The sequence below is a fragment of the Scyliorhinus canicula genome, chromosome 10, assembly GCF_902713615.1.
Source record: "Scyliorhinus canicula chromosome 10, sScyCan1.1, whole genome shotgun sequence".
In the NCBI taxonomy this organism is placed as follows: Eukaryota; Metazoa; Chordata; class Chondrichthyes; order Carcharhiniformes; family Scyliorhinidae; genus Scyliorhinus; species Scyliorhinus canicula.
Window position 1 is genome coordinate 111,871,060 of NC_052155.1, and position 26,441 is coordinate 111,897,500.

A 26,441-nucleotide genomic window follows, 5' to 3' on the forward strand; every position below is an offset into this window, starting at 1 on the left:
GTCCTCACCGAAAATCTAAAATAAATCTTGTCTACATATTTGCATCATTTCACAATCTGCAAAGTTATTACAAGGTGGTAAGAAGTATCTGTTTGTATATGTTTAATTCAGATAAGAAAATATCTAAGAGGCAGTTATCTAACAGAATATTCATTGCACGATTATTGGGAAAGGTTTATTTGGAAAAGATCACTAAAATCTACGTCAACCGGTTATTTAACTTTAATCCAGCGAACATAAAGAGCTAAATTGAATGCTCTTTGCAAAAGAATGCCGGAGTTTAATGTGAAACCCGACAGGTATGGGATCAGATTAGTTTTCTTCTAACCACAAGAGAGATACTTGTCTTTCTCTAGCGCAGTGTCAGCTCACCGGGGTCTTCAAAAGCGCTTCACAACGAATGAATTCTTGTGATTAAAATAAAAGCAAATTACTGCGGATGTTGGAATCTGAAACAAAAACAGAAAATGCTGGACAATTCCAACAGGTCTGACAGCACCTGTGAAGAAAGAACAGGGCTAACCTTTCAAGTCTGGGTGACTCGTGGTCAAGGCTCATTGTTCTGATTATTTGGACAGTCAGTCAGAAAACGGATTTTTGTTTTTTTATTAAGCGGAAATTGTCCCTGGAGTAAATTAGTGAAAATATTTGTACTCAATTGCATTATATGTTCTTTCTGGGGCATTGGTGACCTATGGGCAGAAAAGAGAGAGCTGAGAGGTACAATCTGAAAGGTACAGTCTGAGAGCTACAGTCTGAGTGGTACAGTCTGAGAGGTTCTATCTGAGCGGTACAGTCTGGGAGGTTCAATCTGAGAGGAACAGTCTGGATGTACAGTCTGGGAGGTCCAATCTGAGAGGTACAGTCTGGGAGGTTCAATCTGAGAGGAACAGTCTGGATGTACAGTCTGGGAGGTCCAATCTGAGAGGTACAGTCTGAGAGATTCAATCTGAGAGGAACAGTCTGGATGTACAGGCTGAGAGGTACAGTCTGAGTTGTACAGTCTGAGAGGTTCAATCTGAGAGGAACAGTCTGGATGTACAGTCTCGGAGGTCCAATCTGAGAGGTACGGTCTGAGAGGTTCAATCTGAGAGGAACAGTCTGGATGTACAGGCTGAGAGGTACAGTCTGAGTGGTACAGTCTTAGAAGTTCAATCTGAGAGGAACAGTCTGGATGTACAGGCTGAGAGGTACAGTCTGAGAGGTATAGTCTAGATGTACAGTCTGAGAGGTACAGTCTGAGAGGTACAGTCTGAGAGGTACAGTCTGAGTGGTACAGTCTGAGTGGTACAGTCTGAGAGGAACAGTCTGGACGTACAGGCTGAGAAGTACAGTCTGGGAGGTACAGTCTGAGAGGTTCTATCTGAGTGGTACAGTCTGGGAGGTTCAATCTGAGAGGTACAGTCTGAGAGGTACACTCTGAGTGGTACAGTCTGGGAGGTTCAATCTGAGAGGTACAGTCTGAGAGGTACAGTCTGAGAGGTTCTATCTGAGTGGTACAGTCTGGGAGGTTCAATCTGAGAGGTACAGTCTGAGAGGTACACTCTGAGTGGTACAGTCTGGGAGGTTCAATCTGAGAGGTACAGTCTGAGAGGTACACTCTGAGTGGTACAGTCTGGGAGGTTCAATCTGAGAGGTACAGTCTGAGAGGTACACTCTGAGTGGTACAGTCTGGGAGGTTCAATCTGAGAGGTACAGTCTGAGAGGTACACTCTGAGTGGTACAGTCTGGGAGGTTCAATCTGAGAGGTACAGTCTGAGAGGTTCAATCTGAGAGGTAGTCTGAGAGGTTCAATATGAGAGGTACTGTCTGAGAGATACAGTCCGGATGTACAGACTGAGAGGTACAGTCTGGATGATTTACATCAGCTTATGTGAAATGTGTTCATTCAAGGTTAGAGAATAAATAAGGGCAGCACAGTGGCGAGTGGTTAGCACTGCTGCCTCACGGCGCCGAGGTCCCAGGTTCGATCCCAGCTCTGGGTCACTGTCCGGGTGGAGTTTGCACATCCTCCCCGTGTATGTGTGGGTTTCGCGCCCACAACCAAAAGACAGGGTAGGTGGAATGGTCACGCCAAATTGCCCCTTAATTGGAAAAATCAATTAAATACACTAAAGTTATCAAAAAATAAAGAATGATGAAAACAGCTGGCAAATCTGACTGCAAGCTGTGCTTGCATTTACCATCGTGCACATAAAAGAGGATGTGCTGAGAATTTGTACTCACTTTGTGAGGCCTGTGTTTCTCATGTACATGCAGCACATGGATCCTCAGCCTGTCCCGCTTCTCGAATGACCTGCTGCACAGGTGACAGGGAAACTTGCGATCGCCCTGGTCCACGCAGCGGGTGTACTTCAGATGTTTGTCCCTGTAGTACTTGTAGGCGAATACCTTCCCACACCTCTCACATTTAAACCCCTCTCCGGACTCTACCAAAGGAATGAAAGTGGCATTTCAGATCGCAGCTAATGACAGCAAACCGCAAAAGGGCAGAAAATCGTTTAAGTGTTTTAACCTTCAGCCGGCTCTGTGAATGGGCTTTCAGGCATTTCCTTTAAAGTGACCGGGATTCCCATAAACTGGAGGTAGCAGTCTCCATACCACACCAGCAGCTCCTGCCTCTCCGACACATCCTTGCACGTCTCGTAGAAGATTTTCCCGTCACTCTGGACAGCTGTTAAATTCTGTTCTTGGGGAGACCTGGCGCAGTTTACCAAGGCCATCCAGTTACTGGCCGCGCCTTTCCCATCTATGAAGTGACTCAATCTGCCGTTTTCAAAAATCTGCAACAGAAATTATCCCGTGTCAGCAGCCCCTGGCAACAGGAACATCAGTAAATGACAAACCTACAGGGCCAGTAACACACATTGTAACCCGGTCCCCTGGCAGTAACACACATTGTAACCCTGTCTGTCCCCTGGCAGTAACACACATTGTAACCCTGTCCCCTGGCAGTAACACACATTGTAACCCTGTCCCCTGGCAGTAACACACATTGTAACCCTGTCCCCTGGCAGTAACACACATTGTAACCCTGTCTGTCCCCTGGCAGTAACACACATTGTAACCCTGTCTGTCCCCTGACAGTAACACACATTGTAACCCTGTCTGTCCCCTGGCAGCAACACACATTGTAACCCTGTCCCCTGGCAGTAACACACATTATAACCCTGTCTGTCCCCTGGCAGTAACACACATTGTTACCCTGTCCCCTGGCAGTGACACACATTGTAACCCTGTCCCCTGGCAGTAACACACATTGTAACCCTGTCCCCTGGCAGTGACACACATTGTAACCCTGTCTGTCCCCTGGCAGTAACACACATTGTAACCCTGTCTGTCCCCTGGCAGTAACACACATTGTAACCCTGTCTGTCCCCTGGCAGTAACACACATTGTAACCCTGTCTGTCCCCTGGCAGTAACACACATTGTAACCCTGTCCCCTGGCAGTAACACACATTGTAACCCTGTCCCCTGGCAGTAACACACATTGTAACCCTGTCCCCTGGCAGTAACACACATTATAACCCGGTCCCCTGGCAGTAACACACATTGTAACCCTGTCTGTCCCCTGGCAGTAACACACATTGTAACCCTGTCTGTCCCCTGGCAGTAACACACATTGTAACCCTGTCCCCTGGCAGTAACACACATTGTAACCCTGTCTGTCCCCTGGCAGTAACACACATTGTAACCCTGTCCCCTGGCAGTAACACACATTGTAACCCTGTCTGTCCCCTGGCAGTAACACACATTGTAACCCTGTCTGTCCCCTGGCAGTAACACAAATTGTAACCCTGTCCCCTGGCAGTAACACACATTGTAACCCTGTCTGTCCCCTGACAGTAACACACATTGTAACCCTGTCCCCTGGCAGTAACACACATTGTAACCCTGTCTGTCCCCTGACAGTAACACACATTGTAACCCTGTCCCCTGGCAGTAACACACATTGTAACCCTGTCTGTCCCCTGGCAGTAACACACATTGTAACCCTGTCTGTCCCCTGGCAGTAACACACATTGTAACCCTGTCCCCTGGCAGTAACACACATTGTAACCCTGTCCCCTGGCAGTAACACACATTGTAACCCTGTCTGTCCCCTGGCAGTAACACACATTGTAACCCTGTCTGTCCCCTGGCAGTAACACACATTGTAACCCTGTCTGTCCCCTGGCAGTGACACACATTGTAACCCTGTCCCCTGGCAGTGACACACATTGTAACCCTGTCCCCTGGCAGTAACACACATTGTAACCCTGTCCCCTGGCAGTAACACACATTGTAACCCTGTCCCCTGGCAGTAACACACATTGTAACCCTGTCTGTCCCCTGGCAGTAACACACATTGTAACCCTGTCTGTCCCCTGGCAGTAACACACATTGTAACCCTGTCCCCTGGCAGCAACACACATTGTAACCCTGTCCCCTGGCAGTAACACACATTATAACCCTGTCTGTCCCCTGGCAGCAACACACATTGTAACCCTGTCTGTCCCCTGGCAGTAACACACATTGTAACCCTGTCTGTCCCCTGGCAGTAACACACATTGTAACCCTATCCCCTGGCAGTAACACACATTGTAACCCTGTCTGTCCCCTGGCAGTAACACACATTGTAACCCTGTCTGTCCCCTGGCAGTAACACAAATTGTAACCCTGTCTGTCCCCTGGCAGTAATACACATTGTAACCCTGTCCCCTGGCAGTAACACACATTGTTACCCTGTCCCCTGGCAGTAACACACATTGTAACCCTGTCTGTCCCCTGGCAGTAACACACATTGTAACCCTGTCCCCTGGCAGTAACACACATTGTAACCCTGTCCCCTGGCAGTAACACACATTGTAACCCTGTCTGTCCCCTGGCAGTAACACACATTGTAACCCTGTCTGTCCCCTGGCAGTAACACACATTGTAACCCTGTCCCCTGGCAGTAACACACATTGTAACCCTGTCTGTCCCCTGGCAGTAACACACATTGTAACCCTGTCTGTTCCCTGGCAGTAACACACATTGTAACCCTGTCCCCTGGCAGTAACACACATTATAACCCTGTCTGTCCCCTGGCAGTAACACACATTGTAACCCTGTCCCCTGGCAGTAACACACATTGTAACCCTGTCCCCTGGCAGTGACACACATTGTAACCCTGTCCCCTGGCAGTGACACACATTGTTACCCTGTCCCCTGGCAGTAACACACATTGTAACCCTGTCCCCTGGCAGTAACACACATTGTAACCCTGTCCCCTGGCAGTGACACACATTGTAACCCTGTCCCCTGGCAGTAACACACATTGTAACCCTGTCTGTCCCCTGGCAGTAACACACATTGTAACCCTGTCTGTCCCCTGGCAGTAACACACATTGTAACCCTGTCCCCTGGCAGTAACACACATTGTAACCCTGTCCCCTGGCAGTAACACACATTGTTACCCTGTCCCCTGGCAGTAACACACATTGTAACCCTGTCTGTCCCCTGGCAGTAACACACATTGTAACCCTGTCTGTCCCCTGGCAGTAACACACATTGTAACCATGTCCCCTGGCAGTAACACACATTGTAGCCCTGTCTGTCCCCTGGCAGTAACACACATTGTAACCCTGTCCGCTGGCAGTAACACACATTTCTATTTCAGCAAACTATTTTACAGTCTACATTTTCCCATTTGTAGATAACTGCACAGAAAGTATTGTGCTCTTTGCTGTGAGATATATCAGGGTCATCCTCACCTCCCACATGAAGGAATTGTCATCATAGGTTTTAATTTCACTCATATTCACCACTTTTCCTGTAAAGGGTCCAAACCGAACCCCCTTAGGGATTAGGTTTTGTGAGCAGAAGACTCCGAGATGTGGAACTCCCCCGTAGAAGGTGTGAGAGACAGCAAGGCCTGGGAACAGAGAGCCAGAGAGACAGTCACTCCCACAGACACACACAGAACCAGCAGCAGGCATTCACTCCCCTCAGTGCCCCTCACTCCCTCCCCTCAGTGCCCCTCACTCACTCCCCTCACTGCCCCTCACACTCCCCTAACTGCCCCTCACACTCCTCTCACTGCCCCTCACCCACTCCCCTCAGTGCCCCTCACTCACTCCCCTCACTGCCCCTCACACTCCCCCCACTCTCCCCTCACTCACTCCCCTCACTGCCCCTCACACTCCCCTCACTGCCCCTCACACTCCTTTCACTGCCCCTCACTCACTCCCCTCACTGCCCCTCACACTCCCCTCACTCACTCCTCTCACTGCCCCTCACACTCCCCCCACTGCCCCTCACCGCCCTCACTCACTCTCCTCACAGTCCCCCCACTCTCCCCTCAGTGCCGCTCACTCTACCCTCACTCACTCCCCTCACTGCCCCTCACCCACTCCCCTCACTGCCCTCACTCACTCCCCTCACCCACTCCCCTCACTGCCCCTCACTCACTCCCTTCACAGTCCCCCCACTCTCCCCTCACCCACTCCCCTCACTGCCCCTCCCCCACTCCCCTCACTGCCCCTCACCCATTCCCCTCACTGCCCTCACTCACTCCCCTCACTGCCCCTCACCCACTCCCCTCACTGCCCCTCACTCACTCCCTTCACAGTCCCCCCACTCTCCCCTCACCCACTCCCCTCACTGCCCCTCACCCACTCCCCTCACTGCCCCTCACTCACTCCCCTCAGTGCCCCTCACTCACTCCCCTCACCCACTCCCCTCACTGCCCTCACTCACTCCCTTCATAGTCCCCCCACTCTCCCCTCACCCACTCCCCTCACTGCCCCTCACCCACTCCCCTCACTCACTCCCTTCACACTCCCCCCACTCTCCCCTCACCCACTCCCCTCACCCACTCCCCTCACTGCCCCTCACTCACTCCCTTCACAGTCCCCCCACTCTCCCCTCACTGCCCCTCACTGCCCTCATCCACTCCCCTCACTGCCCCTCACTCACTCCCTTCACAGTCCCCCCACTCTCCCCCCACTCTCCCCTCACTGCCCCCACCCACTCCCATCACTGCCCTCACTCACTCCCTTCACAGTCCCCCCACTCTCCCCTCACTGCCCCTCACTGCCCCCACCCACTCCCCTCACTGCCCCTCACTGCCCTCACCCACTCCCCTCACTGCCCTCACCCACTCCCCTCACTGCCCCTCAATCACTCCCTTCACAGTCCCCCCACTCTCCCCTCACTGCCCCTCACTGCCCTCACCCACTCCCTCACTGCCCCTCAATCACTCCCTTCACAGTCCCCCCACTCTCCCCTCACTGCCCCTCACTGCCCCCACCCACTCCCCTCACTGCCCCTCACTCACTCCCTTCACAGTCCCCCCACTCTCCCCTCACTGCCCCTCACCCACTCCCCTCACTGCCCCTCACTCACTCCCTTCACAGTCCCCCCACTCTCCCCTCACTGCCCCTCACTGCCCCCACCCACTCCCCTCACTGCCCTCACCCACTCCCCTCACTGCCCCTCAATCACTCCCTTCACAGTCCCCCCACTCTCCCCTCACTGCCCCTCACTGCCCTCACCCACTCCCCTCACTGCCCCTCAATCACTCCCTTCACAGTCCCCCCACTCTCCCCTCACTGCCCCTCACTGCCCCCACCCACTCCCCTCACTGCCCCTCACTCACTCCCTTCACAGTCCCCCCACTCTCCCCTCACTGCCCCTCACTGCCCTCACCCACTCCCCTCACTGCCCCTCAATCACTCCCTTCACAGTCCCCCCACTCTCCCCTCACTGCCCCCACCCACTCCCCTCACTGCCCCTCACTCACTCCCTTCACAGTCCCCCCACTCTCCCCTCACTGCCCCTCACTGCCCTCACCCACTCCCCTCACTGCCCCTCACTCACTCCCTTCACAGTCCCCCAACTCTCCCCTCACCCACTCCCCTCACTGCCCCTCACCCACTCCCCTCACTCCACATTCCTCACTTCAAACCCCCCCACTCTCCCCCTCACCCACTCCCTCACCCACTCCCCTCACTGCCCTCACTCACTCCCTTCACAGTCCCCCACTCTCCCCTCACTGCCCCTCACTGCCCTCACCACTCCCCTCACTGCCCCTCACTCACTCCCTTCACAGTCCCCCCACTCTCCCCCCACTCTCCCCTCACTGCCCCCACCCACTCCCATCACTGCCCTCACTCACTCCCTTCACAGTCCCCCCACTCTCCCCTCACTGCCCCCACCCACTCCCCTCACTGCCCCTCACTGCCCTCACCCACTCCCCTCACTGCCCTCACCCACTCCCCTCACTGCCCCTCAATCACTCCCTTCACAGTCCCCCCACTCTCCCCTCACTGCCCCTCACTGCCCTCACCCACTCCCCTCACTGCCCCTCAATCACTCCCTTCACAGTCCCCCCACTCTCCCCTCACTGCCCCTCACTGCCCCCACCCACTCCCCTCACTGCCCCTCACTCACTCCCTTCACAGTCCCCCCACTCTCCCCTCACTGCCCCTCACCCACTCCCCTCACTGCCCCTCACTCACTCCCTTCACAGTCCCCCCACTCTCCCCTCACTGCCCCTCACTGCCCCCACCCACTCCCCTCACTGCCCTCACCCACTCCCCTCACTGCCCCTCAATCACTCCCTTCACAGTCCCCCCACTCTCCCCTCACTGCCCTCACTGCCCTCACACTCCCCTCACTGCCCCTCAATCACTCCTTCACAGTCCCCCCACTCTCCCCTCACTGCCCTCACTACCCCCACCCACTCCCCTCACTGCCCCTCACTCACTCCCTTCACAGTCCCCCCACTCTCCCCTCACCTGCCCCTCACTGCCCTCACCACTCCCCTCACTGCCCTCATCACTCGAACCTCCCTTCACAGTCCCCCCACTCTCCCCTCACTGCCCCCACCCACTCCCCTCACTGCCCCTCACCCACTCCCTTCACAGTCCCCCCACTCTCCCCTCACTGCCCCTCACTGCCCTCAACCCACTCCCCTCACTGCCCCTCACATCACTCCCTTCACAGTCCCCCCACTCTCCCCCACTCTCCCCTCACCTGCCCCCCACCCCTCCCATCACTGCCCTCACTCACTCCCTTCACAGTCCCCCCACTCCCCCTCACTGCCCCCACCCACTCCCATCACTGCCCTCACTCACTCCCTTCACAGTCCCCCCACTCTCCCCTCACTGCCCCTCACTGCCCCTCACTGCCCCCACCCACTCCCCTCACTGCCCCTCACTGCCCTCCCCACTCCCCTCACTGCCCTCACCCACTCCCCTCACTGCCCCTCAATCACTCCCTTCACAGTCCCCCCACTCTCCCTCACTGCCCCTCACTGCCCTCACCCACTCCCCATCACTGCCCTCAATCACTCCCTTCACAGTCCCCCCCCACTCTCCCTCACTGCCCTCACTGCCCCCACCCACTCACCTCACTGCCCCTCACTCACTCCCTTCACAAGTCCCCCCACTCTCCCCTCACTGCCCCTCACCCACTCCCCTCACTGGCCCCTCACTCACATCCCTTCACAGTCCCCCCACTCTCCCCTCACTGCCCCTCACTGCCCCCACCCACTCCCCTCACTGCCCTCACCCACTCCCCTCACTGCCCCTCAATCACTCCCTTCACAGTCCCCCCACTCTCCCCTCACTGCCCCTCACTGCCCCCACCCACTCCCCTCACTGCCCCTCACTCACTCCCTTCACAGTCCCCCCACTCTCCCCTCACTGCCCCTCACTGCCCTCACCCACTCCCCTCGCTGCCCCTCAATCACTCCCTTCACAGTCCCCCCACTCTCCCCTCACTGCCCCTCACTGCCCCCACCCACTCCCCTCACTGCCCCTCACTCACTGCCTTCACACTCCCCCCACAATCCCATCACTGCCCTCACTCACTCCCCTCACAGTCCCCCCACTCTCCCCTCAGTGCCGCTCATTCTACCCTCACTCACTCCACTCACTGCCCCTCACACTCCCCTCACTGCCCCTCACTCACTCTCCTCACTGCCCCTCACACTACCCTCACTGCCCCTCACTCACTCCCTCAATGCCCCTCACACTCCCATCACTCACTCCCCCTCACACTCCCTTCACTGCCCCTCACTCTCTCCCCTCAGTGCCCCTCACTCCCCTCACACTCCTCTCACTCCCCTCACTCACTCCCCTCACTGCCCCTCACACTCCCCCCACTCTCCCCTCACTGCCCCTCACTCACTCCCCTCACTGCCCCTCACACTCCCCTCACACTCCTTTCACTGCCCCTCACTCACTCCCCTCACTGCCCCTCACACTCCCCTCACTCACTCCTCTCACTGCCCCTCACTCACTCCTCTCACTGCCCCTCACACTCCCCCCACTGCCCCTCACCGCCCTCACTCACTCTCCTCACAGTCCCCCCACTCTCCCGTCAGTGCCACTCACTCTACCCTCACTCACTCCCCTCACCCACTCCCCTCACTGCCCCTCACTCACTCCCTTCACAGTCCCCCCACTCTCCCCTCACTGCCCCTCACCCACTCCCCTCACTCACTCCCTTCACAGTCCCCCCACTCTCCCCCTCACTGCCCCTCACACTCCCCCACTCTCCCCTCACTCACTCCCCCCACTGCCCCTCACTCACTCCCCCCACTGCCCCTCACTCACTCCCCCCACTGCCCCTCACTCACTCCCCCACTCTCTCCCCCCACTGCCCCTTACTCACTCCCCCCACTGCCCCTCACTCACTCCCCTCACTGCCCGTCACTAACTCCCCTCACTGCCCCTCACTCACTCCCCCCACTGCCCCTCACTCACTCCCCTCACTGCCCCTCACTAACTCCCCCCACTGCCCCTCACTCACTCCCCTCACTGCCCCTCACTAACTCCCCCCACTGCCCCTCACTAACTCCCCTCACTGCCCCTCACTCACTCCCCTCACACTCCCCCACTCTCCCCTCACTGCCCCTCACTCACTCCCCTCACTGCCCCTCACTCACTCCCCTCACTGCCCCTCACTCACTCCCCCCACTGCCCCATACTCATTCCCCCACTCTCTCCTCACTCACTCCCACTGCCCCTCACTCACTCTCCCCACTGCCCCTCACTCACTCCCCTCACTGCCTCTCACTCACTCCCCTCACTGCCCCTCACTCACTCCCCTCGCTGCCCCTCACTCACTCCCCTCACTGCCCCCACTCACTCCCCTCTGTCCCTCACACTCCCCAATCTCCCCTCACTCACTCCCCTCACTCACTCCCCTCACACTCCCCCACTCTCCCCTCACTGCCCCTCACTCACTCCCCTCACTGCCCCTCACTCACTCCCTTCACTCACTCCCCTCACTGCCCCCACTCACTCCCCTCTGCCCCTCACACTCCCCCAATCTCCTCTCACTGCCCCTCACGCACTCCCCTCGCTCCCTCCCCCCCCCCCCCCCCCCCCCCTCTCTGCCCCTCACTCACTCCCTGGTGACAGTGCTCCCGCTCCTCGCTGCTCTCCCCCAGTCAAGCTCACCCACCCTCCTTCCCTTACCTCCCTCCCCTCATCCACCCTCCTCCCCTAACCCCCTACCCTCACCCAGCCTCACCCCTCCGCCCCTCACTCACCCAGTGGGATTTCCAAGGTGTCTCTGTCCAGGAGCTGAACCTCGGGTCCACCTGCAGAGTGAAGAAGGAGGCAGACTGTCATTGACCAAAGCCTGTGTTATAGTGAAAGGTGCTCCTGGTACAAGTGTACTGTGTGTACCTGTGTTTCCCGATATCCGCAGTCCTGAGACGGCGTGAGCAGCCAGCTGGCCGGGGCTGCCAGTGTCCATGTGGCCATACAGAACCGTGTTCAGATCCTCCTCTGTGAAGTGGCATCTAGCCTCCGGCAGGTAGAGCTGGCAGCCCCGAGCCTGCTGGCTGGCAGGAGCCGTTACCCCGCGGGGAGCCGCTGCAGTGGGCGGGCAGGAGGGAGTGGTTCGGCTCCGGGGACACAGCGGCTTCACGCCGCCCGCGATGTTACTGAAGACGGACGGGGAAGCCGCCGGCAGCAGGCTGCACAGGCGCTCGGTTCCACATGGAGACTCGCTGAGGAATGAAAAGTTGCTGAAAGTAAAGGGCATGGCCGAGCTGGAGTGAGTGACTAGCCTGTCCAGGGACTTGAGAGGCTGCAAGACTTCCTCAGAGGAGCGGAGCACATCCAGGTAGTGGGCATGGGGCAGGATGGGTGAGAAGTAGCCCGCGATCCTGGGCGGAGTGGCCCTCTTTAACGTTTCAATGGGATAAAGCTGATCTTTCACCGACAAGGACATTCCAGTTGCAACCTGGGAATGAGCAGCGACAACATGAAGACATTAACATAAGTAAAGAGCGTTTCCTTCACACATCCCCCTGCAATCAAACTTATATTCTGTCAAAGACTATTCCCTACTGCCCTCACCTTTCTCCAACCTCCTGGCCAGAAGATGGCTTTAGACAAGCCGGGCTCCTTTACAAAATGTGCAGTTTATAGGAAGTTTCCCAACGGTTGACAGCTTTCCATGACATTCCCCAGAATGTTGGGTCTGAGAACACTTTTGCCCAACCAATTCCTAACACCTTGTGACTGGTGACCCCTCTCGATTGCTCACCTGATGCTGGTGAGGTTCACAGGCTGTGGACACTGTGGGGAATGGGATGTGTTCCCAGTGAGTCAGCGCCTGAGATTGTCCAGCATTTTCTGTTTCTGTCACCCAGCTAAGTTCCGTTTGCAAAGCTGAAAACAAAGCGATAGCAACAAAATGGTCAAATACAACAAAATATTTACATAAGAAATTCAAAAGCACCCGTTTTGAAGAGAAAAACAAAATCGAATTAACACAGTACACACAAACTGGATACAATTCACTGTAACAAAAATGGATAGGGTTGGGACTGTGAAGTGTTATTTTTGCAACGTTATTTAGCAAATCTTAGCAACCAATCTCACTTTCACACCTGCAATAGAAACCCGGGGATTCGGCAAAACGATTTACATTCGATTTGAAATGAGATTCAAGGGGTGATTAGGAGATTTTTCGTTTGCAAATGTGAAGAGGCTTAAAGGCGAATGTAAATCTGGTCGCTTTTGTAACAGGGAACTAAATTTCTCCCCCCTCCAGACGAGGTGAAAACGCCCTACCTGTTCTCTGCTTGTGTGTGTGAGGGAACAAACTCAAACAAAACTTCTCGCTTTTGCAAAACAAAAGCCTCGAGAACAATCAGGTCCCAAATTCTGGCGCGACCCTAAAGACGGATAATTACCAGACTGCCGGCTCGTTTCTAAATGAAGGGCCTGCAGCCATTAACCAGTCAAGGGCAGAGACAAAAGCAAAGCTGCCCACAATCCTCCGAGAAGAGGAGCAATAATAACAAGCCAGTCCCTCTCAAAGAAACATTTGATGAGCAAACGATTGGGATGAAACCCGGAACACTTACAGACTTGCCTGGGAATCATCCAGCAGAATTTATTACCCCCAAAAATTACATTCGATTGGTGGGAAGACTTCTCCCCCCCCCCCCCCGCCCCCAACCACCCCACTAACAAACCCCTCAATTGTGCTCCCCGAATCAAATACAGAAAATGCTGGACAATCTCAGCAGGTCTGGCAGCATCTGTGGAGAGAGAAGGGAGAAAGAGTCATCCAGGCTCGGGAGTGTTACCTTCCTTCTCTCTCCACAGACGCTGCCAGACCTGCTGAGATTGTCCAGAATTTTCTGATTTTGTTTCAGATTCCAGCATCTGCAGTAATTTGCTTTTATCTTTGTGTTTCCCGAATGGTGTGCGTTGTTTGCGGGGGGGGGGGGGGGGCTGTCACTAAACATTGCAGCAGTTTTGTTCTCTGCTGTAGCCCCAGACATTGCAGTGAGAAATCCTGAAGCGAGTCCATCACAATGCAGGAGATTGATGAGGAATTCGCCTTATTCAATTCAAAAGGTTCATTTTGCAAATGGTTTAGCCCAAACAAACAAACCCACCCTGACCACTGTTACCATTTTACTCGTTTCGCGCGATGCTCATGTTTAGTAAATGTAAAGCCCATTCGGAATTATAGCCACAGTTTGTACTTAGCAACGAAATAACGAGATATCACTTTGTACTCGATTAACAATCGTACGCACCTTTCAATGAACCTAACCAGCACACTCTAGTCCGTGGAGTTTAATCACATTAAAAACTCTTTTTTATTGAAAACAATTATTACATTCTCACACATCCTGTCTTCTCATGTCCCTCTTTATTCCGCCGTGGCGAGGAGCGGGACTTTAATTCCTTAACTGAAAATGGATATAAAACACGGGTGAATACTATCGCTTGCAGTGCAGAAAGTTGGCAATCTAAACATTGAGCTCAAAGGGCAATGAATTCGATATTATCCATCGGATCAATATTCGCCAATAATTGAAACAAAACAGGGTCATGACATTTAAATTAAAGAACATCGGGTCAATCGCAGAGGTCAGGAGGAACTAGATAATGAACACATCTAACGCCTTGGTTAAGTATTGAGTAAACAAAACGCCAGTTTGATCAATTACTTTTTAATACTCTCACTGATGGAAAGCGGATGTCAGGACCTGACCCCCCATTTTGGTTGGAAATAATGAGACTCTAAAAGAATTCCACTCTCTTTTGCCGGGGTCACTAGAAGAAGCGAGAAGACAAGTTGCTGTCACCTACCGGCTATAAAGTTCTCGAAATCCTTCAGGACACTGGAAGCAAACTGATTTGCGAGTTCCTTTTCTGCACCAGTTGGGCGATGGGGACAGGTCCTGTATTTTAAGGCTGGATGCGAAGCTGCTGTTTTGTGCTTGTGGTCATCTGAGGGCAGATGGCAGGAGAGTAACAGGAGGGGCTGCGGCATATCCCCTCACCGTAGCTATTGGTCGGAGGCAGAGAGAGGGATCTGTCCTAGGGGACTGTATTTTAACACATTAGAAGCTCAGATCTCGCTGTCACCGCATCCAATGGCTCTCGCAAACAAGCACAGGACCGTAGCTGACACCAAACTGCACTGGGATTTCATCAGTGTTGGCCTATTCTGCAATACTGAACACAACACCAAATCATCAATTTAAAACCTTCACAACCCCCCTCTCTCGCTCTGGGAAACTGTAGCAGCTGCATGATCCCGATGTGAGCACTCGGTCATTTCGCCAAGGTCAGCGGCCTTAATGGAGAATCGGACATTTCACTTCCATCTCGACCAAGACAGAAACATTCTTAGATAACAACGAACCCATGGTTTAGTCTTATAGCTGAAGGCTTAAATAAAACGCCAAAACCAAACATGTCCCCCACAGTGATATTGACACAGTGATATTAACATAGCGATATTAATACAGCGATATTAACACAGTGATATTAATATAGTGATATTAACACAGTGATATTAACACAGTGATATTAACATAGCGATATTAATACAGCGATATTAACACAGTGATATTAACATAGCAATATTAATACAGCGATATTAACAGTGATATTAACACTGATATTAACACATATTAATACAGCGATATTAACACAGTGATATTAATATAGTGATATTAATATAGTGGTATTAACACTGTGATATTAACACAGTTGTATTAAAATAGCGATATTATCAGTGATATTAACACAGTGATGTCCTGTCGTGTGGAGTTTGCACATTCTCCCCATGTCTGCTTGGGTTTCACCCCCACAACCCAAAGATGTGCAGGGTAGGTGGATTGGCCACACTAAATTACCCCTTAATTTGAAAAAATATATATAATTGGGTATTCTAAATTTTCGAAAAGAAAAAAGAACAGTGATGTTAACATAGCGATATTAACACAGTGATATTAACACAGTGATATTAACACAGTGATATTATCATTGTGATATTAAGACAGTGATATTAATACAGCAATATTAACATAGTGATATTAACACAGTGATATTAAAATAGTGATATTAACAGAGTGATATTAACAGCGACATTAACACAGTGATATTAACAGAGCGATATTAATACAGCGAAATTGACATAGATGTATTAACAGTGATATTAACAACGATATAATTAACACAGTGATATTAACAACATGATGTTAAGACAGTGAAATTAATTCAGTGATACCAACACTGATATTAAGTGTTATTAGCAGCGATATTAACACGGGATATTAATACAGTGATATTAACACTGACATTAAAGCAGTGATATTAACAGCGATATTAACACAGTGATATAACACTGAGTTATCTGTTGCCCGTAAATGTTCAATAGATCTACAGACAAAATGATTTTAAAAATTCGAGAATGACTGAATCGCGATTCACACTGTTCCAGTGTCTCTTTATTAAGTCCTGACACTCGTTTATCTCCCACTGACTGGAGATGTTTCAAAATGTAACAACGGGAATTCCATTCCATTCGATACGATTCCTAATATACTGGATTCTAACTGTTCGATAACGCCCAGAACTACCTAACGCAGGACTACTGAATATGTCAAAGGTTTGAAATGTGCTGCAGCATTTTTACTGAGACGAAGGCACGGGAAAGAAATGCGTCATTTCAACTAACATGACACCCAATTATCACAAAAATAATCAATTCTGCAAAATGATCGGAAATATAAACGGGGTAAGCATGTTAAATTGGAGAAGTCTGTGTCTCGCAGCGACCCAGTTTAGCGCAGAACACATCTCAAATAGCTCCGCTGCGCATCAAGAGGAAGAATTAAACTAACAGTGTTGTGTTTGGAAGAACGGACAGTGATTATAGAAAAGCAGCATTGAGATTGAAACGAAAGGTGGTTGGGAAACTCGAGAAAGTATGGCAATCCACAGTAACCATTGCAAAGCGTAAAAAACACAGAGACTTTAAGGGAGATTAAATTCACTGGAATGTTATTTGAAATTAACTTTTAAACGACCAAATTTCTTTTTTATGCAGTCTAAAAGTTATCAGCGATTTCTTAGTCCTTTCCGAGATTTATTCCTGTGACTATAAGCCCACCAAGTAATCAAAGTGATCAAGTCTGTGTGTTTATTGTTTCCGACGGTACTCTAAACCCCACAAACTATAACCGGAAGATTTCTAATTGTGCAAATTCGCAAAGCCATGCATGTCAAAGATCGATAAATGCAGGAGCTACTTGGAATAAAACTGCAAAGTGCCGAGGGATTGAAGATAGGTTTTCAAAAAGCAAACGAGAAACACGTTTCATCTGCATTTAGTAAACCGGGTGTGAACTCAACATTTTTACGTTCGAAAGTGAAATATTACCGAGAAAATCGAAGTTGAAGTTCGGCGACGGGACATTTGAAGTAAAAAGGAACGTGTCCAGAAAACAATCTGCATTTCGGGGTCGTTGGATTTTGGGCATTACTTACCCGCAAAGGGAAACCCAAATATTTGGATTGGAAATTGACAGGTTTATGTTTGATACCTGTGCCATTAACATTGAACAATACTACTCGCTGGGTGCACGGCGAGGTGGGGAGAAAATGTTGCTCCTCAATTAACAAGCGATAGAGGGGAACACACACACAATGATAAGCATTGGGAATTGGGAATGAGAAAGAATGCTGGATATGGACCAGCGCTGTTCATGTTTGAGGAGAGGTAATGTTCAGATGTATTTACAGCATTTCACCAGGTCAGAGGGCGGCCTGATAGAAAGGTTAGTCTGGGCATATGCTTGTGCTACTTTCTGATTTTTTTTGGGTGCAGAACCCATTTGGTGCACGAAATATAATTCCTCAATGAAAAAATACACCTTTTGTTTCACACCAGCGAGTGACCTGACTGAAATGAAGATATTGGAATTACGACAGTGCTTTATACTTGATACCTTGTTCTTGAGGTCACTCGATTTCTTTTTTAAAAAATCGTCCTCTTACTTATTTCGAACCGCTGCCCTGATACCTCAGCAAAAAATATCCCCCGTTCTCAATCATATGCTTTGGGAAGGATTCTTCAGCCGAGCGGGAATGTTTGAGGGTCGAGGCAGTGGATCGCAACTTTGAAGTCTTTTCATTAAAGAGTTAAAATAACCACCCCAAATCCTCTGTCTGTCTGTGTGTCTGCTCAGAGGTGGCCGAGTATTGTTCTCGCCACTCACACATCCAATGAAACAAATATTGTTGACAATTTTCATCCGATGAAACTAAATGATTGGTCAAAGATTAATGGGAGTGGGTGCTGTTATCCTCCATGTTTTTATATGGGCCATTATGAGATATTATAAGCTCTCAATGAGCAGTGACACGCTGATGCTAAACCCGCTCTGAAAAAGGATTCTCCCCGGTGATCTATCCGAGAGGGAAACCCCAAACAGCAGCTATCAGACCGCAAGCACACTGTTGGCTAAAAAAAAAAGCTTAAAAGTAAGAACATGCCGAATAAAAAGTTGTTGTGCCTTACTAATCCCACCCTCTATTGTGCGCAACCCCACAATATTGAATCCCCACAGGAGATGATAAAACAAGATCTTAACACCTAGAAATTTCCTGTAGCCCCAGAAGTAACCAATAGGCTTCCCAGATATCACAAGGCCAAAAATATTAAGCTGCTGGCATTCAATAAATGTATTTCTAATGGCCCCAAGCAGTTAGTGGCCCGTTGCTTGAATGAAAACAAACTCAATGTTTTGAATGGACCTTTCAGTTATTGTTCAATTCTCACTATTGTTTCTTTTTGAAGTTCCCCAACGAGACATTTTCCTTATGTAGCTCCTTCTTCTTTCTGTCAATTCTGTCCTCTCCTCCCAGTATCACACAGGTGATCTAGACAGTGAGTGCAGATACGCTGTACAAGGGACATGGTGCAAACACTTCACTACAAACACTTCACTCCTGCCCACATCTGATCCCCACATACGATCTCTAGAAAACAGGGTGTCCCATTTAAAGCCAGGGCTTTTATTTCCCTGGATGGTGGTAGGTTCTGGGTTCACAGTCTTGCTGGCGTGCGAGCTGAAATCAGCTAATGCAGGAAATTGAACCAGGGACCTTCCTTGCTTGAAGGACTCAATTACTCACTCACTTAACCGGCTGAGACATGAAAGGTCGTGTTCATCGCCACTTTTTCTTTTCTCTGATTAAGACAATTTTCAATCCAATTTTCTAAATTGTCTTTAATTCAATATTCCTTTATCTTCGTTAAAAGCCTCAAATTAAAAAATACCTGCTGAAATACTAAATATATTCTCACTTTACCAATTCATTTGGTTCAAAGAATTTTGGTTTGCGAGGTCCAACCCATTTCTTCTAAGGTTCTAGGTTAACAATCCCTAACAATTAACAATCCCTAAATCTATTTAAAACAATTAAGTTACCTAAAGCATTTGAAGCACTTGAATGGTGTTTTAGTATTTAAAGAAGGGCAGCATGTTGGTGCAGTGGGCTAGCACTGCTGCCTCACAGTGCCGAGATCCCAGGTTCAATCCCAGCTCTGGGTCACTGTCCATGTGGAGTTTGCACATTTTCCCCATTTTTGCAACCCAAAGATGTTCAGGGTAGGTGAATTGAGCACGCTAAATTGCCCCTTAATTGGAAAAAATGAATTGGGTACTCTAAATTTTAAAAAAAGTATTTAAAGAATACCTCATATACGACTTAATGTTTTGTCTTTATTTCCATCTCTATTTCCATCTCTACGGTGGCATGGTAGCACAGTGGTTAGCATTGTGGCTACACATCGCCAGCGTCCCAGGATCGATTCCTGGCTTGGGTCATTGTCTGTGCAGAGTCTGCATGTTCTCCCTGTGTGTGGGTTTCCTCCAGGTGCTCCGGTTTACTCCCTCTAGTCACTCTGAATCTTCTGTGTACCCGAACAGGTGCTGGAATGTGGCGACTAGGGACTTTTCACAGTAACATCATTGCAATTACTTGTGACAATAAAGATTATTATTATTTTGTTTGAATAGCCTATATTAAATTCTATGCTTTCCTTTTTTTGTATATAATAATAATAGCTTATTGTCACAAGTAGGCTTCGATGAAGTTACTGTGAAAAGCCCCTAGTCACCACACTCCAGCACTTGTTTGGGGAGGCCAGTACGGGAATTGAACCCGTGCTGCTGCCACATTACAAGCCAGCTGTTCAGCCCAGTGTGCTAAACCAGCCTCTCATACTGTTGATTCCTGAGTCAATCTGACTGGTGCTGCATCTGCAAAATAAAGGATGAATTTCAGATGCCTACTTCCAGTTTACAATTCTTTTTTTTTAGAAATTTAGAGTACCCAATTAAAGTACAATTTAGCGTGGCCAATCCACCTACCCTGCACATCTTTGGGTTGTGGGGGCGAAACCCATGCAAACATGGGGAGAATGTGCAAACTCCACACGGACAGTGACCTAGAGCCAGGATCAAACCTGGGACCGCAGCGTCGTGAGGCAGCAATGCTAACTATTGCGCCACTGTGCTGCCCCACTTTACAATTCTGCGCTGTAAAAAAAAACAATTTGTTACCAGGGCAACTAATCCATTGAATTGCAATAAATATATTTAAGCATACAATACATTGAACGTATACTGTATATCTGTCACATTTTTATTCATTATTTGTCTTAAAGTGCCATCTATTGGTTGTTTTTTTCATACAAATTATCTATGTACATCTGCAGCCAATAGATTTTTTGTCACCTTCAGAGCAGCTATTGTTAACATTACTTAGGTGGATACCCTACAGCAGGTCCAGGTCAGTTTGACCACCTCAAGTAGAACTACCAATCTCCTCTAGAATCAAATCCAGCAGAGCATAAATAAATCCGAACTCTTCTTCACCACAAACAGCTATTTATACCCTACTCTCTTCCACACCATCCACCCTGCATCTGATACTAAATGTAAGGAGCACTTTGTTTCTAAACGCGAGGCATAACTGGTTCTGGTTCCCATTTCAGTCGCCCTTACTCTTTCAAGTCCTCCTCCCAATTCTTCAGAGTGCTACCCCAAGTCCTCATTAAAGTAATTTCTTATGGAACATAACAGCATCGAAGGCAGCTATTTATTCTGTTGTGTCTGTACCGCCAAATCTAATCCTGTTGTATTACCATGGATCAGTCTCTTGCTTCTGGGTTCGCATGGTGGCACAGTGGTTAGTGTTGCTGCCTCACAGCTCCAGGGACCTGGGTTCAATTCCGGCCTCGGCTGACATGTGTGGAGTTTGCATTTTCTCCCCGTGTGTGCGTGGGTTTCCTCCAGGTGCTCCGGTTTCCTCCCACAGTCCAAAGAAGTGCAGGTTAGGTGGATTGGCCAATTTAAAATTGCCCCTTAGTGTCCAAAAGGTTAGGTGGGGTTACTGGGTTACGGGGATGGGGTGGAAATGTGGGCTTAAGTAGGTGCTCTTTGGGCAGCACGGTGGCACAATGGGTTAGCCCTGCTGCCTCGCAGCGCCGAGGTCCCAGGTTCAAATCCTGGCTCTGGGTCACTGTCTGTGTGGAGTTTGCACATTCTCCCTGTGTTTGCGTGGGTTTCGCCCCCACAACCCAAAAATGTGCAGGCTAGGTGGATTGAACACGTTAAATTGCCCCTTAATTGGAAAAAATGAATTGGGTATTCTAAGTTCATTTTTTAAAAAGTAGGTGCTCTTTCCAAGGGGATCTTTCTCGAGGGGCCGAATAGCCTCCATCTGCCCTGTAAATTCTATGATTATATGAAGTCCCAGTCCAGGGCTTGGTTACGTCAAGATCAACACTACCACTCCAGTGCAGCACTCAGGGAGTACTGTACCACTTTGCTGGAGCTGCTGTCTTTTGTATGTGACATTAAACTGAGGCCCCATCTTGCTGCTCGGAAGGGAGGGGGGGGGGGGGGGGGATCGTCAAGGTCCATTGATACTGTTTCGAGGAAGAGCAGGGGAGTTATAGCTGGTGTCCTGGCCAATCTTTATCACTCAATCAACATCACAAAAACAGATAATCTGACCATTATCACTTTGCTGTTAGTAGGAGCTGGCTGTATGCAAATTAGCTTCTGCATTTCCTACATTACAGCAGTGATTGCACTTGAAAAAGTACTTAATTAGGTAAAAAAAAATACTTAATTGGCTGCAAAATGCTTTGTGCCATCTGTTGTTCATGAAAAGAGGTATACAAATGCAGGTCTTTTAAAATAAATATTTATCAATTTTCCATTAAACGATGCAATGGTCTCTATCTCATCCAATCCCTGTGACAAATAATTCTATGCTCTAATGGAATGCTGCTTTAAGAAATATTTCCTAATCTTCATTTTCTTAGTAACAATGTTTTGTTGATAACCCCTCATCACTGACTCTAGCCAGAGGACTATCATATTAAAAACCTTGTTCTGAAACTCCACAGCCTGTATTACTCTTGTGGAAGCAGTGGATCAAATCTCTCCTCATATCCCTAGTTTTGCAAGCCTGAAATGATCTTGCCAAAGCTGTTGAACACTTTCTGTACCCTTGATATTCTCACACGTACCCATCTTTCACATGTCTCCCCATTCTTGTGAGATGCCCATTTCTTCCTGAGTCCCCTTCTTTATTTGTGAAACTCTTTACTAGCCCCTGGGGTGCACTATTTCTTAATCTTCGTTAATCAGAGCAACATGCATTTACCCTGACTCATTGTTTCCTATCAATCAGCAACCTTCTTTGCAAGCTGCTCCATTTCCTCCTACACCAGATATCTGAAATTTGTAACAAGCCTTCTGAAGTCTACTTGAACTTTTGTTTTCTGCGTCTTGTTTTTTTCTCTCTCTCTTAGTCCACCCTCTGTTTCTTTCTCTATTTCTCTTCCCCTGCCTGCTTTGGTAGTGAATTCACCCACTTTAATTTACACTTCCTTCTTTGTTCTTGCACTGTTATTTCACAATTTTTCCATCTCATTGGTTAAGGAGATGTGTAGTTAATGGTCTGGTTACCCTCACTGGGCGTTATCAGCTTTCACTTTCAGCAACTTGCCATATATAAAAAAAATAGTAGGGCTCCAGGGAAAGGGTGGCACTGTTAAATTGCTATTGCAGAGAGCTTGCACACACAATTGGCCTCCTTCTGTGCTGTAACCATTAATTCTATCTATGAACCTAAACCTGCAAGGGCAAGTCTAACTAATGGTAAGCACAATTAGATTCATCCCCTGCAGCAAATTACCACCCATTGTGTTATCTGCTTCCTTTATTCCCTCTTTCCTTTAAACCCTTCTAATCTTCTATTTAATCCCCCCCCCACCCCCCCCCCATCCCCACCACACAAACACACATTCTGTATTTCTCACTTTATTTTGCATTGTTAGCCCAAATTTAATAATTTTCCTTCTTTTCAATTTCAATTTGGTTTTAATTTATATTTATTCCTTGATCACCTCTTTGATGCACTTTTTCACCAGGCAGGAATACATTTATTTTGCATTTATTCAATTCCATATTCAAAATTTCACATTGCCGATCTATCATTGACATTTCGGTCCAATTAATTTGGGACTGATCCCTTTTTAATCTCATTACATTTTGCCTTAACGCCCTCACCTTTGACCTTGCATGTCCTTTTATATTCTTACATTGAACCATTTTCCAACTATTATTCTATTCACACAGTTATTTCCCCAATCCATTTCCCAGAAATAATCAGGTGGTGCACCTTTTCTTAGTCAATTGGAAACATACTTCTGTAGGAAACAGTTCTGGATGAATTCTAAAAGATGTTCCTGTTTGATAACATACATTATCTTCATTGCAGAATATCTTGGAATCATTACTAATTTAGTCGGCAAAAAAAAACTTTCTCATCACCTCTTCAACATTATTTCCTTTCCTTTTGCACTTCGCTCCCAAATGGCTGCAGATCTTCACCACGATGATGATCCATAACATTTAAAGCTTGTAATACAGATTGAAAATGGTTCCATTCTCCTTCCTTATTTCTTGGCTGCATATGGATTCTATATTGACACAATTCACCAGAGAATACTTACACTTTAGCACAGAAAATTCAACTGCCACCCTACCCTCTTTTCTTTCCGGCTCCATCTTTCCCAAAAGTAATAAGTTCCAAGTCTTGTCCAAAGTTAAGCAACGTTTAGATCACATTTACTTTATCTTTTCTCTTCATAAGCACCAATACCTCTAATTTTCCAACTTTGAAGCTTTGTGGGCTCACATATTACGAATGTCTGGCTCAAATTGTTTGGTACATCGACAATTATACTTTCCTCTGGATCTTTATTTTATTTTTTGATATAATGTGCCCCTTCTACAAGTGATTTTACTTTTCACTATTAAAAAATCTTTGTCTCTTTTTCCTTTGATAACATCTTGCTGTTTATTTCAGGAAAGCCTTCTGTTTCTATTTCAAAAGCTTAACTAATGTTGCTTTCCATCCATAGATCCCAGGTATGGAGGGAGTTTCTTATGAGGAGAGCTTAAGTAGATTGGACCTGTGCTCATCAGAGTTTAGAAGAAAGAGAGGCGACCTTATTGAGACATATAGGCTTCTCAGGGAGCCTGATAGGGTAGATGCTGTATTTTCCCTTGTGGGACCAGACGGCACAACCTCAGAGTCAGAGGTTGTCCATTTAAGACAGAGATGAGGGGCTGGATTCTCCAATTTCCCAGACTAAGTACTGACGTCGGCATGGGAACAGAAAAAACGGCGCAACCGCTGCACCGATTCAGGACCGTTGTGGGGCTAGCAGCCGCGCTGGGTAAAGCTCCTGCCTCCCATGCCAAAAACGGCTGGAGAATGGCCGGGACCATGGCCGCACACGCGCACAGCCTGGCGGCCTGCGGTGGCTGCACTGTGCAACATGGCACAGGCAGCTCGCGGACCTGGCCTGCCAAATAATGACCCCCAGTAACCCCCCTCGCCATCCCCGGATCATCCCCCACCAGTCCCCCCCAGCCCTTGCTGAAGCTCCCCCTGGCCAGCGGCATGGCTCCCCACCGACTGTGGTGACGCTGGACACAGTCCGCAGCCACCACGCGGGGTCTACGAACAAAAATAGGATAAGTGTTCCTTGCCGTCGGGCTCTCGGCCCATCAGGGGCCGAGCATCGGGGGAGGGGCTTCCGATGATGTGCCAACGTCTTTCCAACAGCACGCAAATCGATTACGCCATTTCAGAGGAGGCGGAGACTCAAAAACCTCCGTCGCCACCGATTTGGGCATCAGAAGGGATTCTCCATCCAATCGCTGATTACGATATTGGCGTCGGGCAACGGAGAATCCGGCCTGAGGAATTTCTTCTCTCAGAGGGTAGTGAATCTGTGAAATTCTTTATAATCTTTATTAGTGTTACAAGTAGGTTTACATTAACACTGCAATGAATTTACTGTGAAAATCCCCCAGTCGTCACACCACGGTGCCTGTTCGGGTACACAGAGGAAGAATTCAGAATTTCTTTTGGATGGTCTGGACTTTCTGGTGGCGGGTGCACATAGAGGATTGTGTGCTGGGGGTGATAGATGTTGTCCGAACGGGGTTTGTGAAGGGGTGGCGTTGTTGGTTAACATTAGGAAGCTGTTAAATGGGGTTATAATGGGGTCAGGAAATGGAGGTGATAGTGTCTATGGACGCGGAGAAGGCGTTTGACCGGGTTGAGGGGGATTATTTGTTCGAGGAGTTGGGACGGTTTGGATTTGGGAAGGGATTTGTGGATTGGATTAGGTTGTTGTACAGGGATCCCATGGCGATTGTCTTCATGAATAATATTAACTTGGGGGAGGTCCATCTGCACCAGGGAGCAAGGCAGGGGTGTCCGGTGTCTCTATCGTTTTTTGCATTGCCGACTGAGCCTTTATGATGGTGCTTAGGGCTTCGGGGGGTATTGAGAGGAGGTGGATGGAGCACTGGGTCTCCCAGTATGCAGGCAACCTGTTGTATGTCACGGATCCGGTGGACAGGGTGGCACGGTGGCATAGTGGTTAGCACTGCTACTTCACAGCGCCGAGGACCCGGGTTCAGTCCCGGTCCCGGGTCACTATCCATGTGGAGTTTGCACATTCTCCCCATGTCAGCGTGGGTGTTAACCCCTCAACCCAAAGATGTGCAGGATAAGTGGATTGCTCCTCAATTGGAAAAAAAAAATTGGCTTCTTGGGTACTCTAAATTTATTTTTAAAAACGGATCCAATGGACAGTATTTTGGGTTGTGGGGGTGACACCCATGCAAACAGGAAGTTAACAAGTTGTAAATTTGAAAGGAAGGTATCGCTCCTCCCCTCCTGCTGTTTTTGGGTGGTCCTTTGTGTTGTTTTTTTAAAAATGGTTTTTATTGAAATTTTTCCATTTTATACACTGAACATTCAACAAGGGCATATGTGTCACTTACAATATACATGGCATTTCCCTCTGTATTGATGCACCCTTTCCCCACCCCCATGCTCCCCCCCCCCTCCTTTTTGTTGTTTCTGGGTCTTTTCCTGGGTCACTTATTATACAGAGTTAGGTGGGGTTACAGAGACATCTGGGAGTTCGGGTCCATTGTACCCTGAAGGTGGCTGCGCAGGTCGATCGAGTGGTGAAGAAGGCATACAGCATGCTTTCCTTCATTGGAAGGGGTATTGAGTA

General features: G+C 49.1%; 1 protein-coding gene across 1 annotated transcript in view; it reads right to left on the bottom strand.

Annotated features, from left to right (window-relative positions):
* Positions 1–14,789, bottom strand: part of prdm14 (PR domain containing 14) — a 41,470-nt gene extending 26,681 nt beyond the window's left edge. Inside the window, exons 1-7 of the mRNA XM_038808470.1 lie at positions 14,606–14,789; positions 12,537–12,661; positions 11,669–12,230; positions 11,530–11,580; positions 5,738–5,898; positions 2,516–2,783; positions 2,227–2,429 (exon numbers count right to left, since the gene is read on the bottom strand). Coding sequence (XP_038664398.1) covers positions 2,227–2,429; positions 2,516–2,783; positions 5,738–5,898; positions 11,530–11,580; positions 11,669–12,230; positions 12,537–12,661; positions 14,606–14,789 — 1,554 coding nt within the window. The remainder of the gene's footprint in view (positions 1–2,226; positions 2,430–2,515; positions 2,784–5,737; positions 5,899–11,529; positions 11,581–11,668; positions 12,231–12,536; positions 12,662–14,605) is intronic.
* Positions 14,790–26,441: the final 11,652 nt, after the last annotated feature.